Source organism: Danio rerio, chromosome 8 (assembly GCF_049306965.1).
Source record: "Danio rerio strain Tuebingen ecotype United States chromosome 8, GRCz12tu, whole genome shotgun sequence".
In the NCBI taxonomy this organism is placed as follows: Eukaryota; Metazoa; Chordata; class Actinopteri; order Cypriniformes; family Danionidae; genus Danio; species Danio rerio.
The window spans coordinates 52,109,179-52,126,352 of NC_133183.1; the positions used below are offsets into that span (position 1 = coordinate 52,109,179).

At 37.4% G+C, this 17,174-nt stretch overlaps 1 protein-coding gene and 1 non-coding gene across 51 annotated transcripts in view; both read right to left on the bottom strand.

The window, feature by feature from the left end:
* ep400 (E1A binding protein p400) overlaps positions 1–17,174 on the bottom strand; it is a 60,339-nt gene that overhangs the window by 17,392 nt on the left and 25,773 nt on the right. For 22 of the 50 annotated variants that reach the window (XM_073911053.1, XM_073911045.1, XM_073911058.1 and 19 more), the window contains 13 exons: positions 16,963–17,099; positions 16,688–16,874; positions 16,439–16,608; positions 15,085–15,275; positions 10,984–11,145; positions 10,728–10,874; positions 8,825–8,910; positions 8,445–8,743; positions 7,165–7,367; positions 4,655–4,824; positions 4,216–4,412; positions 4,028–4,139; positions 2,135–2,440 (listed from right to left, as the gene is read on the bottom strand). In XM_073911053.1, the coding sequence (XP_073767154.1) occupies positions 2,135–2,440; positions 4,028–4,139; positions 4,216–4,412; positions 4,655–4,824; positions 7,165–7,367; positions 8,445–8,743; positions 8,825–8,910; positions 10,728–10,874; positions 10,984–11,145; positions 15,085–15,275; positions 16,439–16,608; positions 16,688–16,874; positions 16,963–17,099 (2,367 nt within the window). Of the gene's footprint in view, positions 1–2,134; positions 2,441–4,027; positions 4,140–4,215; positions 4,413–4,654; positions 4,825–7,164; positions 7,368–8,444; positions 8,744–8,824; positions 8,911–10,727; positions 10,875–10,983; positions 11,146–13,052; positions 13,254–15,084; positions 15,276–16,438; positions 16,609–16,687; positions 16,875–16,962; positions 17,100–17,174 lie in introns of all 50 variants that reach the window. The other 28 variants (XM_073911055.1, XM_073911048.1, XM_073911054.1 and 25 more) reach the window with 3 other exon arrangements.
* LOC137496405 (small nucleolar RNA SNORA49) lies at positions 4,490–4,621 on the bottom strand. Its single transcript, XR_011016715.1, has one exon. It is a non-coding gene; the product is annotated as a small nucleolar RNA SNORA49 (small nucleolar RNA).

Sequence of the window (17,174 nt, forward strand, 5' to 3'; positions counted from 1 at the left end):
CATTTATATATGCACAGTAGTCTCTCGGCATATTGTGGTTCACCTTTCCATGTTTTCTCCCCAGCAAACCTCACAATGACTACATTTACATGGACATCAGTAATCAAATTATTTTATCTTAATCTGAATAAGACAATAATATGATTAAGGTGTTTACATGAGTTGCTTTTTGTTCCTTTTATGATCTCGTTTTACATGTTATCGCACATAATTCAATTAACGTCATTGACTCACCAGACTATCCGCATTTCCTCCGGAGTTTTATGTAATTTCAGGTGTTTCAGTTTTGACTTGTCGACTTTAACTGCAGTTTGGCACTTTCACTTTCATTCAGGAGCATTTCATTCGTGTTCCCCATAAGAAACGAGATATTGGATGTGAGTATGGACTGCTGGAAGAGTGTTGTTTTAATAGAATTTCATACAGCATGTCGTATGGGAAAAAAATACTCTGCATTTTGTCTGTGTCCTTCACTGATTCGGTAGGTACAGAGAATAGTGTCAAACAGCCGTGTGTGTGTGAAGTATCCTGTCGCAAAATCCAGCAAAAATCCTTTGATGAAGTTTGATGAAGGTGTTTACATGTCTGTACTGCACTTCAACAATGCAACTAAAATCGGCAGTATCCACATGTCCTAATTCGTTTTCTGTTTAGTTCGATTATTACTTTAGTTGGACTAAGGTAATCATATACCGTTGTTTACATTGTAGACTCTTAATCTTATTAAAATCTGATTATTGGTGTCCATATAAACATACCTCACTGTCGACAAATCATTCTGTACTGTCAAAGACACCCACAAAAGTTAGAGGAAGATGCTAACAATCGCACAAAAAGTTCACGACATGCTAAAGGACGGTAGAAGATAGTGTTTAAACAAAAGAGAAAAGCGTGAAATGTTAATACCTGTGTGAGAAAAATGTATATAATGAGGGGTTTTACAGCCTTAAAACATCTATAAATAATTTTAAAAAATAAAGCGAACAACTTTGCGGATTTCACCTAATGCAAGCTATTTTTAAAATGAGGGACCACTGTATAATAAACAGTAAACTCCAATATTGTGAATTATTTTAATTTCCAAATTTTATGTTTACATATACATGCAAAATTTGGAAACTAAAATAATATTTTACAATATTGGTGAGGTTACAGTTTTTTTTTTCATGAAATGATGCAGGCTTGGGGAGAATAAAAAACTTAAATTAGGGTATAAACAAAGGGAATCACGAAAATACTAAGACACACACCTACACCTAAATCAAAAGATTTTGCAACAGTGTTCAACAACACAAAATGTTGAAGACATTTAGGCCCCATTTACACTAAAATGTTTTAGTTTTAAAACAGTAACACCATCCGTCCACGCTACGCCAGAGGTTTTGAGCACTGAAAATGGAGTGTTTTGGAAACTCTGAAGAGTCCATTTTCATTTTAAAACACTACTGTTAGAGTGGATGGGGAAAAACGGACACGTCTGTAAATGGAGTCTATGCGGTTTCGCTTTCTTAACAATAAAATGAAAACATGATATGAGGAACTGCCTATTTTCATTTTGATATTAGCAACTTAACGGTCACTAAAAATGTTGAGGCGTCATGTAGCTACACATTTACATGAGCGTCATCTTCGCATACATACTCTGTCTCTTTCTCTGATTATCAGTTTTAATAATCAAACAGCCATTATAAAAGTTAATGTACAATAAGCTTATACAGTTAAATGTGCTGAATCATTAATATTATAATATGAATATTAATACATTATCGTATCTTTACACTCAGCTAAAACACCTGAGAACAAGTAATAGATTCAAAAGACCAAAGTCGGGGAATATGTGGTTGGATAGACAACAAGATGAATTAAATATCACGTTTAACAAATATAGTGAGATTAGATCCAGCGGTAGGTGCTTGATGAACAGTCCGACATGTACAGCTCTCATCGCTGCAGTGCATGTCAGAGTGTGTGTGTGGTCACACGATGTGCATTTTCACCAATATAGTGTGGACGGAGAGCTGTTCAGAAACAATGGATGAAACTCCAGTGTGGACGCAGATCATTCTCATTCTAAACCGCTGTTTTAAAACTAAAACGTATTAGTGTAAACAGAGCCTTAGTTTTAGAAGCTCACCTGCTCCATGACTGCTGCCAGCTCTTCTAACTGTGATGTCTCCTCTCTCGCCCCTTCCTCTATGTCCATCTCTACTGGCCCTCCTGCTTTCTCTTTATCACTTTTCACATCTTCGTCTACCTCCACCTGCCCCTCCTCCTCTTCGTATTGGGTCTCCTGTCGGATGGTGTTCAGGGCCTGGATATAGGGTCTGGCCACGTGAGGGGGGATGGATTCAGATGGAGACGGCTCCTGGTGGAGAACCACAAACTCCTCCACCTTTTCTCCAGAACCAGCCTCCACCTCAAACAGATCCTGAATGGTGCGCTGTAAATGGGCAGCATGTATTTGTAAGTGCAATGCCAGCACCTTTCATTAATTGGCATTAGTACGGCAACAACTTCAAGAAAATACTGTATGAAATGCCATTCCCTTTCGATTAAAAAAAAGCACATAAGAAGTTGAAGAGTGTCACAGGTTGATTACTGTATTTCTATTCATAGCAATGCACCCCTTTTCTGTTGTCGAGTCATTACGGTTTAGGTAGGTGTTACATTAGAGAGGGAACGTTAGTTTTAAAAATGATTTTGAGGCAGTCTATTAGAAATGTTTCTTCATTCCTAGTGAAATGACTAAGAATCTCAACCTGAACAAAGACTATGGATATACAAAGTTGGTTCATAGGGATTACTCTGAATACGGAAGTACAACACTGAGTATGGCTGCTATAGTGAAGGAAGTACCACCTTCAGGTCAAAACTGAACTGAAGACAAAAGTCTTCATAGCCACAAGCTTCTTTGGAAGAGGCTTGTGTCCAGACTCGCCTATTTGTTACAGCAAGCCCTGTCATTTGACAATCATTGTGTGCCTGTATTGATTTTGACAGGCGAAAATAAAAACTCACAGCAAATCCAAGTACATATCGTCTTGTCCTTCTTATTGTTATCCTCCATCTTTGCTCTGGTTTTGTCTTTGTTATTTCAGTGTTTATAACCGCATCCTGTGGTTACCATTAAAACACCAAAAAGGAGATTGGTGTCATGTCTATCTTGGCGCATGCACAGTAGCTGAAGCAAACTGGAAATGATCTGTTTTAAATGTAATTAGAGCTTAAGAAACCACAGTAATGGGACAGGTCACTTCTGGTTTTGTTGTTGATTTGAAATACGCTATTTAATTGCGAGCTCAGTGAGCAGTTGAGATTTCAGGATTCTCCCATTCATTTTAATCGGGCTTTGGTCTTGGATGAATTAATTGGGGGTGTTGCAAATATGGCCACTGAGTGAACAGACTTTCCATCAAAGGGACTTTGACCTAAAGTAGACACTCCCTTCCAGGTTCTGCAGCTCAGTGCAAGTTTTGTTTACCACTTGAGGTAAAACTAATGGCATTGAAAATAAACTTTTTATACATGCAAATGTTTGAATATTTTGTAGTATTTTTGGACAGTTTTTTAAAAATATATATACTTATTAGAATCAAAACTGGGTATCAATTAGAATTGAAAATGAAAAGCAGAAACTGAGTTGCTAAAATTCTACTCGTCCAACCGTATACACTGATTAATCTGACCACAATGATTGACCATGTTTTGAATTAAGAATTCTTTAGAGCTGCTTTACAGCTGAATATTCTTGATTACAAGCATTGTTCATGTTTTATTCCTAGACCACAGGTTTCAAACTCAGTTTCTGGAGGGCCACAGCTCTGCAGTTTACATTTAACCCCAACTAAACATTCCTGATCAAACTGATTGAGTCCTTCAGGGTTGTTTTAAACCTCCAGGTAAGTGTACTAATGCAGTACTGGAACTAAACTGTGCACCCCGGTCCTAGACCGACTAAACAAAATAAAATAACCTAGAATTGTTCTGTTTTTGCTTTATGTATGCTGTGTTCTATACATGCATTTACCTGTGTTAAAAATGCCAGCGTGTAATCCATGCCTTGCGCAGCTACCTCACGTATAAGGTCTTTAGTGCCATTTTTCAAAAGCTTCTCCTCAATGGAGTTCCCACTCTCCAACCTGAGAGAGCACAGCATCAGTAAACAATCTCATAAGTGGAAAAGACACAGCATTTAACATTTTCCATCAGCCTGACCTATAGATGTGGATATCTTTAGAGCGTCCGATCTTGTCACACCACTCCTGAGTGCGCATATCCATGCTGGGATTTAGGTCTGTATCATAAAACACTATGGTATCTGCGTCAAACACGTGTCCCATTGCTGAGCAGCAGCGATTGGTAAGTATAGTGCAGAAGATCTGTCTGTTGCGGTTATACTTCTTGACCTGCTCCTAAAAGCAGAAAGAACATTAGGATTATTTCTAATAAAAATGCATTTGTTACTTAAGTGTGGATACACGTGTACACATATGTAAGCATTACTTAAGGCCCTGTTTGGAACCTTTATCCAAGAGGGAGGGAAGAAAGCTTGTTTATCTGCCCTTTTAAATGAGCCCAGAAACCCACACAGCCTCAGTGGGACCAGGAGTTGGTGAGGGCAAATGAGAGCAACAAAGAGGATGATATCTCATACCTGTCTTTCCTCCAGTGACAGACTTTCATCCAGCCTGACGTAGGTGAGGTGACGGTGGTCTAAGAAGGACTCCAGTATATCTAGCATGCTGGCCATCTGGGTAAAGATTAACACACGCCTGTTTTCAGCGCTCAGCTTTTGCAGCAAAATAGACAACGCCTCAAGTTTTCCTGTAAAAAAAACATGCAGGAACATTAAATCACATCAAGACAGACATTATAATTCCAGCTTTTTTGTACTTTAAAAAAAAAAAAAAGTCATTTGAAGACGAAGATACCCTGACATATTTTTATTATTTGCTAAAAGGCACAGTCTCAAAAAATGAAATCTGCTGTTTGTTCAAACTATTTATTTAAAATGAGCCACAAAAACACAATTCTTGAGGGTTTTTTGGGACACTTTAATTGTTTTATATTCAATCCACTTAAATTTGTAAGAACAAATACGTTAACTTAATTGCTTCATGTTGTTTCAACACAAATAGATTGTGTGAAATACAGTATTTTTACAGTGCATTATGTAATGCTTTTTATTTTCTAGGGATGCCACAATTCCCAATATAATATTGAACTATTTGGTATGACATCCACGGTTCAATACGCGCTTGTGAATTCAGTTTTTTTCGGGTTTACGTTTAAATAATTTATGTGCATTTTATTTTTCTCCAAATTGACTTTTTGTGTGTGCCTGTGAGGCTACGAGCTGTGATGAGGAAAGGAAACTCCTCCTGCGAGTAAATATTCAATCACCATGCTCTAAAATTAGGGGGCACTTAATAATCATTCCACACTTTAACATGGCGAGCGGCGGTGAAGTGAGGCAGCAGTACAAGGAAGCACCGGCATCTTTCAAATCAGCGGTGTGAGCCTTGAGGACATTACGGTTTTGCCATTGAGTATAATGCCAAAGAAAGAAAAAAACGGTGAACAAAAATGACTGTGCAAGCATGTTTTTACACATATAGCCAACTCAAACAGAAACACTTCCAACATGACTGCACATCTGCGGCGCTATCACAATATTACTGTCTGAAGGCAGGATAGCAGTGAAGGTAATAAAGTCCTCCAAAAAACAACAATCTGTCACTGAATGCTTTCAGCAAACATACCCAACTGGTTCCGAGAGAAACATAAAAATAAAGGCAGTAGGGGTGTTCATTGCTGTTTTCTGCGATTGGAGATGCGGGCTGTTGTCATCTTATAAAAGCACTTGATCCGAGTAACAGGCTACAGTCTCACACTATTTTCAGCACGAAATAATTAAGATGATTTATTTATGTTTAATGAAGTACAAGTATGTTTATTTGAAATGGTCAATTTATGTTTATTAACTTCATATACATGTTTATTTTTCAAATGTAGGAATTTATGTGTTCCCCAGTTAGTACATAGGCTACCAGCAATTGTGAGATTTCAGTGTTCATTTTTTTATACAATAATCTAGTGTTCTTTTCTTGGCTTTTAAGTAAAATAAAGGAATATGGCAATAAATCATTTTTATTTGTTTCCTCTTAACCTCTCACTGATCCTATTACCCAGGCATAGAATAACAAAAAAAAACACACATTTCAAGCCATCAGAACTGAACCGAACCGAAAACAGTGTTAAAAACCGAGATATGTATTGAACCGTAGGCTAACTGTGTTGTTGAATCCTTATTATTTTCTTTCAGCCATACTCTACTTTATACTACCATGAAATTAGGATTTTAATACTTTATCTATACCATGATTATGATTTGTGCAATCCCATTCATCCAACAGGATTTAATGAAGACGACAACTCCCATGAGTCCACATTCAGTCACAGCATTATCAAAATACACCTTAGTTTGTTGTGAATATGCATATTCTAGCAGCAAAATTAACATATTGTGTCTTTAATATGATATTAGCCAAGTCCAACAGGAATGTTGCAGATTATAGATTATTATTAAGGTCACTCATTTGATAATCAGTACTTATTCATTCGATTACACTTTTGTAGTAATGTGTTGGAAAGATTACGCTTTGATTAAGTCATTTAGGCCCACCAAAGATGCATGTAGCTGATTAAAAAATACACTAATATTGTAATACTGTAAAGCTATTATAAATTAAAATAACCACCACCTTAAGCATATAACTGAAATAGAAATCTAGCAGGATAAATGTTTTTGCTGACAATTTGGGTCCTTGTTAAATAAAATTATTCATTTTGTCAATCAATCAATAAAAAAAGGTCATCATCAATAAAAAAAATATCATAGTATCTCCAAATGAATGATACTGCAAGTTCACAGTTCCGTCGGAACTGTGGTGTGCAAGTTACAAAGTAGCCTAGTTGCGACAGAAAGAGACAATTTACACACTACTACATAATTTTGCATTTCACCATTAGACGTGGCTTAATGTACTTATAAAGCCTCTAGTGTGGATTTTACATTTCAGGTTAAGCAAGAACTTATGAAAATGTATGGTGGAACACTACCTAAATGAATATGCTCAAATGAAGTGTTTTTGTTGAGCCAACCTGAATCCATCTCCAGCATGTGTGCATCAGGGAAGCTGGCGACTGGAGGACATGCCAATTTGCGTATCTCTGCATTGAATGGAGCTGAAGCTTCTTGTAGTTGTCGTCTGAATGATTTTTGCGCTAGGCTGTACGATGGTGGAGGATTGCATGCATACAGTTGAGGTGGTGGAGCTACAGCAGCAGGAAGGATCCAGGAAAACCTATTAAACAAAAAAAAAAAAAAGAAAAAAAAATAGTTGCATTAGATCACAAAACAACTCCTAAAACTGCATTTGGGTTGTTGACGTGACATTGCATTTTCACAATCCTACATGACAAACATAAATATAATTAGAACTGACAATTTAAAATGGTTAAACATTTCTTTGTTAATCAAGGAGCTTTTGTAATAAAAAACTGCTGTCACTACAATTGAGCCAAATCACAAAAATGTCCTATTGTCCCAAGCATAGTTCAAATAAATTACAGCTCTAATAAATTAAAAAATAAAATCGTAAAAATCATGAATAATTACCTCAGACCTAATTTACAAGTGGCTGTTTAGTAAACCACAATACATTTTTACATCCACATATTTCTAAACAAAATAGGATCTTGATAAAAAGATTTTGTCACTGAAAAACATGTCCTGTGTAAAGCCCATGACTTGATCCTGTTACAGTACAAAAAGTCAAACAAGTCATGGAAGAAAAAAATAGGACGTATTTAACATTAATAATTTTTATATATAAACATATATATATATATATATATATATATATATATATATATATATATATATATATATATATATATATATTTATTTATTTATTTTTTTTTTTTTTTTTAATTAATTTATTTTTTTTTTAGGGGTTTTCACCTTTATTATGATACAGGCCAGTGGGGATTTTAGACAGGAAAGGATAGGAATCAGAGAGTGGGGGAGGATCAGTAAAGGACTTTGAGCTGGAAATCGAACTCAGGTGTAAGCACTTATAATAAATAAATAAATAAATAAATAAATAAATAAATAAATAAATAAATATATATATATATATATATATATATATATATATATATATATATATATATATATATATATATATATATATATATATATATAATAATAATAAATATATAATATGAAATAACGGTCAAATATCACTATCACATAAAACTGTTAAATTTTACCATCATTTTTTTTTTCTAAAAATTATGTTCTACAAAAAAATAAAAAACTTTTTATACTGCCTATTCGTTAACTACACATTTATAGTAGTTCCATGTTAAATACTGACCTCTTTAACAATGTGCTTGCTGCCGCCTCCTGCTCAGTGTTGGAGAGAATTGCAGAACGGAGTGAAGCCACCGTGGACACGCATGTCTGTTGAGCCCTGATGCAGCTGTCTCTGCCGACCCAGGACCAGCGAGAGTGTTGGGGAGCAGGAAAGGCAGGTGGAGGACGTCCCTCATAAACGGAGCAGGTTTTGACAAGGTCAGAGCCATATAACACTGAACGTGAGGAGCGTCGCTCATTGGCGTGAAATAAACTAGACAAACGCTCTTTCAGCTGCCTGTTTCTTTCCTCACTAGACTCCTATAGAGACACAAAGAACAGGTTCACACTTCACAACTATTCAGTGAACATCCCCAATTCCTTCATGTCTTTCAAACTCACCTGGGATGTGGAGTTATTTGAATGTTTAGCATTTGTTTCCATGTCTGTGTTGGCTGGAGTGACTGTAGTGCTTGCCATGGTGTTTGCTTGATGGAAAAAATTGAGAAATTCATGATTTAATCATCCAAGATGAATAATCTTTCAAGGGTTATGCAAAATGTCAAAATAAAACATAATAAGCTTAACATATCTAAAGATCAAGTAATAGTTTCTTACTTTAATTTGTTCCTGAAAAACACTTATCTTTTTATACTAATAACTTATTACATACCAATTTTCTTGAAAAAAAAGTATTTAAAAACATATTTTTTTATATAAATGTTTATTTCATTAAAATTAATTTTAAAAAGGAATAACTTAATTAAATAAAAAAGCGAACGCGTTGAGTATAAATCAGGCTTTAGTGTTGAACATTTATGTACCAGTAGGCATATTTATATGTATAAAGCATCTGTTTTGTATATGATATGTGAATGGCCAGTATTAGTTGTGTCAAAATTAATTGTTTCTTTGGTGCACCGCAATGCAGACGCGGCCAATTCGGTATAGGTTCAGTAATAATCATAACCGGTTATTATGTACTGACGTCATTTATCTAATATGCGCTCTGTCGCGAGGGGGGTGAGCGTGAGTATTTCCAACATGACTGCACATCTGCGGCGCCATCACAATATTACTGTCTGAGGGCAGGATAGCAGAGAAGGTAATAAAGTCCTCCAAAAAACAACAATGCCGGTCTGTGGCATAGGCACCATAGGCAAATTCCAAGGGTGCTGTATATCCTGGAGGGCACCAGAAATGAGTGCGGTTCAGTTGGTTTTGTTTTCGATATTCTTGAAACACATTCAGTTATAGACTACAATAACTCAAAAACCTCTTACCCTAAAAAGATCTAAAGTGTGTTTCCTACAAAAAGACAAAGCTGGTTATGTTTCACAGCTGTCTTTCTTTTATTTCGCTCCACACTACGAGCACTGCTCCATTTAAGCCCTCGCAATATGCGTTTAGCCGGGATAGCTCGCGCTGACAGGAGCTCTCAGTAAGGGACCGTCGGAAAAGTGCTTGTTTTTTTTCGTTTTTCTGCTCCGCTCTTCGCGAGCTCTCCCTGTTGCGAGGGCTTAAGTGTGTGTGTGTGTGTGTGTGTGTGTGCGTTTGTTTGTTTGGTGCTGTCTATGTTTGTGTGTGAATGAGAGACAGTGTGGTGCTGTGTCTCTGTGTGTTATACTGACAGCTTGTCATAGCCTCTCCTTTAAAATATAACACTGTATATGGAAAGCATCGTCAATGCACCGTGATGCACCGAAATATCGAATTGAACCGAATCGAAGGCATGATAATCGTAACCGAACCGAACCGTGAGACCAGTATAGGTTCACACCTCTAGCCAGTATAGCTTTACTTTTATATTCCTCCAATGAGAATGACATCGTCTGCAACTGTCATACACCATGCCCACAAAAAGGGTTCCATTGGTACCATTTGGCAGTGGACACAAGCCTGATAAAGGTGACCCGTACTGAACTAAACCATACCATTCATTGGAAACAAGGCAATATATATTATATAAAAGCAAACTTTTATTATGTGATTACTCTTTGACCAGCACAAATTTTTATATAATTGCACATTTTAATAATTATTTTTATTTGTAATTAATTAAATTATTTTTAATGAATAATATTGCTTTCCCAGAGATGGGTTGCGGCTGGAAGGACATCTGCTGCGTAAAAACTTGCTGGATAAGTTGGCGGTTCATTCCGCTGTGGCGACCCCGGATTAATTAAGGGACTAAGCCGACAAGAAAATGAATGAATAATAATATTGCTGGGCCTAGTTTTCAAAAACCTTGTTGGCCAACCCACATGAAGATAAAAATCAGCTTCAGAACGGAGCAGTGCCTCACCTTGTGGTGGTGTGGAGGTTGCAGGAGGTGGCGTGCCTGAGGAGTTCTGCGCAGGCACAGCCTGAGGGACAGTAGGCATCACCATAGGTGGCCCCTGAGGCCTGAGAAGAGGCTGTCCAGGAGCTGACACAATCTGCAGGATGTTACCTAAAGCAGACATTTATAGACATGAGCATTATAAATAAATAAACGCACAATTCTGACTATATATGGAGGTGAAATGACAGAGAGAAGATGAATATGAGCTGGACATTACCGAGTGTACCTTGAAGCTGCAGGGGTTGGCCGGTGGTGAGCTGACGCAGCTGACTCTGGGACAAGGTGAACTTGTTTCCCTGAAACTGCAGGGTCACTGGAGTCTCCGGCTGAGCGATCCGACTCTGACCCACCAGCTGAGCAACCTTCACCACATCTCCACCTTTCAGCAGAGAACAAAAACTATCGTTAAATGACAGTGGTTTACAATTGACCTCTGCGAAAGAAAATACTAGTTAGTTTTGCTGTTTAACGTGAGCACAGAAAGGGACATGCATGGGTGTGTTAAACAGAAAGACCAACATCTTTTTTCCCTCAAACAAAATCTTACAAAAAGGGCTGAAACAAACCCTGAAATCAGGGCTGAAAATCAGGCCGATACATTTAGAGGAGCAAAACAAAGTGGGTGCGAAATCCTTGTTCCTTTAAAAGGTTTTCCATGTAACAACAGTTACATGTGAAATGGGAAGCAGCGCCCACAAGCATGACGCTTTTTACACCCACAGGAGGATAAGGAAATAAACGGCTCTGAAGAAAAGCTGCACTGAAAAAAGGTTGGGAGGCAAACTCATATTAGAAGCTTCTTCATCCTTCGCCTGAACTGCACGAAAAACAAAGAGATTAGTCATTATACTGCCGAGGGGAAAAATGAAAAGTAGGATAGAAATTAATAGCATAAAGGACAAACATCAATGAGTGCAGTCCAGAGAGAAATCTGGAGGGCTCATGCTTGCTTACGAAGGGGTGAGGAGAGAAACAACTGTAGGCCATCTGCTGAGATAATAGTCACTAACACTTAAAGGGCACCTATTTTACCTCTTTTCCAAGATTAAAGATAAGCTTCTTTGTATCTCCATAATGTGTCGGTAAAGTTTTAGTTCAAAACACTCATCATATTTATTACACCCCTCAGAACATTACAGTTTCCTGCTCTTGACACTATGTAGCTGTTTTTGTTGCCTGTGCCTTTAACGCTACTTCTCCCCGCCCACCGTTCCTACGTGCCTGTTAGTGTGCCTTAATGTTCGCCTCAGCTGCGTCAGATAAACAGCACAGTGACAAACATGAACTAAGCAGATATCACATAACATTTGTGAAAAATACTACAGTAAGAACTATCCCAATGATTATTTGATGTTTTTGTTGTGGAGTTGCAACGATGAGACACGCAATGTTGTTAAAAAGTTGACGCATACACATAAGCTCAGACACACACAGCGCACGCTTTTAAATTTACACTGTTTTTGCATGCAAATTTGACAGGATACATGTTAATACCCACTGCTGTACTCATATCAGTTATGTTAAAGTACAAAATAAACCTGATTTAACGTCCACAAACCGGGATTGAAGCATCTTCTTTTAGAATTGTAGTGACATGCTGCTGTGGTGATAAAGACGGTAAAAATCGCCGGAATTCATTAACATGCACTGTTTTAAAACCGTTTTAAACTAGCAAAACTCTTGATCACATTTGATGCTGATTGATGATCACAGAGAGATTAACAGATCTTTTTATCTCACCCTGTTGCTTTGCGCAAGTCCTGTCTTTTTGATATCATTACACAAGTTACTAAAGAGACATGTTAATACGCGACTATCCATCAATTTGGTGGGAGGGGAAACCACACTCCTACGTTAGGTTGCGGTGGGCCTCAAAATGAGAGGGATTTGGATTTTATTTCCTAAAAATCAAGACATTTTTTTAAAAATAAATAAATGAATAAATAAACGTATTGTCTTTATATTACCCCAATATGTCTGGACACTCTATACCTACACATAGTTCTGTCCAAACAGCTTCCAAAAGATGATTTTCATCATAGGCGCCCTTTACAATCATGCATATTTTTGGTGTTAAATTATGCTTGAAATTTTTAGCAGCTTCTCTAATGGGCGATTGTATGTGTTATTCCACTTCAGCAGAGCCGTACTGTAGTCTCAGATCTTCACCGAGGTCATTTATTGTTGTGCTTTTGGGGATGTAAAAGAAAGAAACATTCAGGTGCAAAAGGGAGAGAATGTCGCAGAGAGTGCCGATCTGCAGACGTCGAGGAGCAGGCCACTTACTAGGCAAGCGTGCCTGGGCCTGGGAGCTGAGCACCAGCCTCTGAGACACCAAACTGGGTTGAAGGGGGACTGGAGAAGGGGCCTGGGGGGTCACTGCAGGCATAGTGGTGACCCCTGGCACACCCATCGAGAGAGGGATAGAGGGGGGATTGGGAATGGCTCCTGTTAAAAGTGGTCCTGATGAGCAGTTGATTATGGAGGCTGAGAAAGAAGAGGTGGAGGTAACAGAAGGGCTTGGCAGTAAATCGAGATGACACTGAGATTATGATTAAGCAAAGCAACGATTGTCATGCGTATCTTGTCAGGGAAGCATGGTTCCTGTGATCAATAATAAATCTCTGATGAGCGCCAGAGATTATTTTGCCAATATAATTTTTAATGGTCTGCAATAATGAGAAAAATATTGCATAATTTGTCAGTGAACTCCAACTCTGTGTAGTAAATGCTGCATTATCTAAAAGCAAGCGCTGGACATTTACTAATGATTACTGAACTGGCTTTACTGACAAAAATTGATTTTTTGATTAACCATGCAGTCTTGGGTAAAAGCGCAAATGGACCAATCAGAGACAGTGCTGTGAGGTTGGAGATTTCAAATTTTTTTTTAAACATACATTCAACGTTATATTATACACTTTTGTGCTTTTTTGTTGCTTGTGGTACATGCAGAAGTTGTGTATATTGAAAAGACATTGCTATGCAATAGCTTAAAGTATGAAAACAAAATTTACAAGTCTTGTGTTGTGTTACATTTGTGTCCATGTAATCAAAAACATTCACTTGCCCTTCCTCGAACACAGACATATCCTGTCTGTTGATGTGCAATAATGCTATATACAAATATATATATATATATATATATATATATATATATATATATATATATATATATATATATATATATATATATATATATATATATATATATATATTAGCGAATGAGAGGTTTTAGATTTTCCCCAGGTTTTAAAATATTAGAGGTTTTTTTTTTAAAAATTAATGCTTGCATAAGTGATTTTAACAAACACTTAAAAAGCATCTCTTCTGAAAAAACAAGTTTAATCAACTAATTAACACCAAGATTAATTATTGTGAAACAAAATCCTTGAATGCACTCTCTTCCATCAATACCACAACTACTCTAACTCTCAATACCAGAGCAAGGCACTGAAAACCACAACTGCCCGCTGGGCAGCCCACTGCTCTGGGTGTGTGTTCACAGTGTGTGTCACCTAGGATAAAAAAAATCTGCTAAATATAAAATATACAGGGTTCATACACATTTCCATGACTTTTCCAAAACTTTTAGGTAAATATTCATGATCTTGTTTCATGTAATGTCTACATACACGTGGTAAATTGTTAAAAAAAAAAAATGCACATTCAAATTTATTACAGCTTATCAAAAATATGTGACAATCCAAGAGTTTACATTTAAAAAAAGTTTATATCTGTAAAATAGTTTTTAGAAAGTATCTTGCTAAGTGAAAACTTTGAAAATGTTGGCTTGTGTTTTCACAAGACTTAGACTAAGATTAGTACAAATTAGCCTTTAGTATTCACAGTATCTTACCTCTGCAGTTAGAGATTGTTTTTAGACACAACACTTAAAATGCATCTTGAATTATGGTGAAAGCGAGTGAAAGAGAGGCTAAGCAGAAATTGCTTTTAATTTTTTAAGTTATTGCTAAGTTTACCCCACACAGAGAACATCACAAGAAGGGCCGGACAGCTCAATTTTATTTTATTTCAAATGTACAGAATTTTATCATCTCAAATATACTCATGTACACAGATAATTGTTAAACTAATTTTCACGACTTTTCCAAAACATTTTTGGTTTATTTGATTTTCCTAAATTTTTTCTGGCCTGGAAAAAGCCTTTTTTTATTTCATGACTTTTCCCAGTTTTTCAGGACCGTATGAGCCCTGAATATGAGTAAAAAAAAACTGATTCAAGCTTGATTTTCCGGAAAGAGTGGGGAAAAAAAAAGTCTTGGTGTGGGAACACATGTTTAAGTTATGGTCTTACCCTGTGCAGAAGGGGTTGTGGTCAGAGGTGATTTGCCCCTGGGCTGTGTGTTTGAAACAGCAGTAACAGAGTTGGTAGTGGTGGTTGGGGCAGTGGTAACAGTGGTGGTGCGAGGGGCTTGAGTGGTGCTGCTAGTCATGGGCACTAGACGCCCCTCAGGCTTTGTCCCATACTGCACTGGCAGGAACAACCTGAAATGACAAACATAACTGTCAGCATCACCATCATATTCATTATACAAATGTCATAATATGTTTAATGTAAACAACACTAACTTTTACAGTCAGTTTATCAGAAAACATACCAATTAGAAATAATAGATAACCTTTTATATCATGTTTTTATACATCCTTTAAAGCCAGTTTATAATGACACATTTTTGCAGCATTGACTGAAAGGTCTCGTGAAATTAAAATACTTGTTTTAGATGATAGTTCCAGTCTGTTAGTTTTAAGAATATCCATCAGCTAGTGTGCTGGTTAGCTAGAAGATACAAAACAAATAGAAACATGCAAAGCTTCAGTTTGTCACTTCCGCCTAAAGGCTGATTTACACTTCTGTGAAAACAAACGAGTATGGTCCAGCGTAGCCTTTGTTTGGTCACGTAGCCCTCACTATGGCTGATGCAGACGCGCACCTCTCAAAAAATGTAACTACATGACGTAAAGACTCATAGCGCAAGCTCTGTGATTGGTCGGCTTAGTAGTACAGGTGAGCGTGGGCGGTGCATTGTTTTCAAGTGTTGAGTCCCATGAAGGAGCTCAAGATGAAAACGTTTGTTTTGTGTTTACTTTATGATTAAAGTTGTTGCATGTCTGGCGGTTCCTGTCTCTGAATGAGTGTGTTTTATCTACTTGTAGTGTTGTGAAAAAAAAAAACACCCACAAAGAAACTCAACACAGAGGAACATAAACACCTATTGCTAGCTAGCGTTTCGAAAGTGGTGCCGTGGGTCACGCCAATTACTCCTCACAGAAGTTAATTATCAAATAAATTTTTTTTGTCACATAGTATATTTTCTTAAATCTTGATCAAATACTCTCTAGCATCTGACAAGTTCAGCCCCCGATAACCGCTTTTTATTTGATGTGCTTGAGCTCAACTGCTCCCACTGGCAGAGCTGTAATAAAATTAAATGCTATTGGCTGTTTTTTTAAATAGGGAGGAGCTACTCTATGTCCCACCCTCTCTACATTTTTCAATTAAGATTACATCAAACATTGAATAAAAAAAATGCACATTTCAAAGCATTTCACGGGACGTTTAAGCAATGTGTTGAGTGGTTCATTATTTAAATACATTCTGTATTTCTGATGTTATGTTGTAAGTGTGCAAGTGTTCAATGAATGGACACCTCATGGGTTTGATCTTGCATGGTCTGGGTCTTGCTGGTGGGTCACGTGCATTATAGATCTCTTCAATCAGCTGTTTGGTCATTCGGATTTTTGGCAGAGCCTCCTCCGCTTCATAACGGGTCAATTTCCCTTCATTATTGATCAGGTCAAATAGTGACAAATCTACAGTCTGGGAAAGAAGGGAAAAATGATCAGTCAGCAAATAGATCTCATTTTCCACAGTCTGTGTGTTTATCTCCTCTGCTTACCTTCCACTGGTCCTGCTGCAGGGCGTTGAGCAGTAATGACGGGGTGTTGTATTGCAGTGGCTGGCATACATAAGAGTTGTGTGTGTCTCTGGGCTGGATCAGGTCTGGATGGTTGCAGATCTTCTGTAGCTGCATAAGAACCTCTAGGACTCTGACAAAATGTCCTGTCTTCAATGCCTCCTGTGCACTAGGGGGCAGTAGAAAAGCAGAGAAGCACTCAAAACTGATGAAGTGGAGAAGAGTTGGCTGAGGTGTGTTTGGTGTTTGGAACTGACCTAGGCTGGATGAGGATGTCCTCGTACATACTCTTTTGCCTCTTTGACAGACGACACTTGAGAATGTGCTCATACTTCTTAGGCATTTGCTTTTCTACATCTCTCTTGGACCGGCGCAGGATGAAGGGCTGAATCATCTACAGAGAAGAGGAAGAAACACAACTATGACTGTGGTGTTCGAGCACAGTCAATAAAGAAAATGATCTATGGAG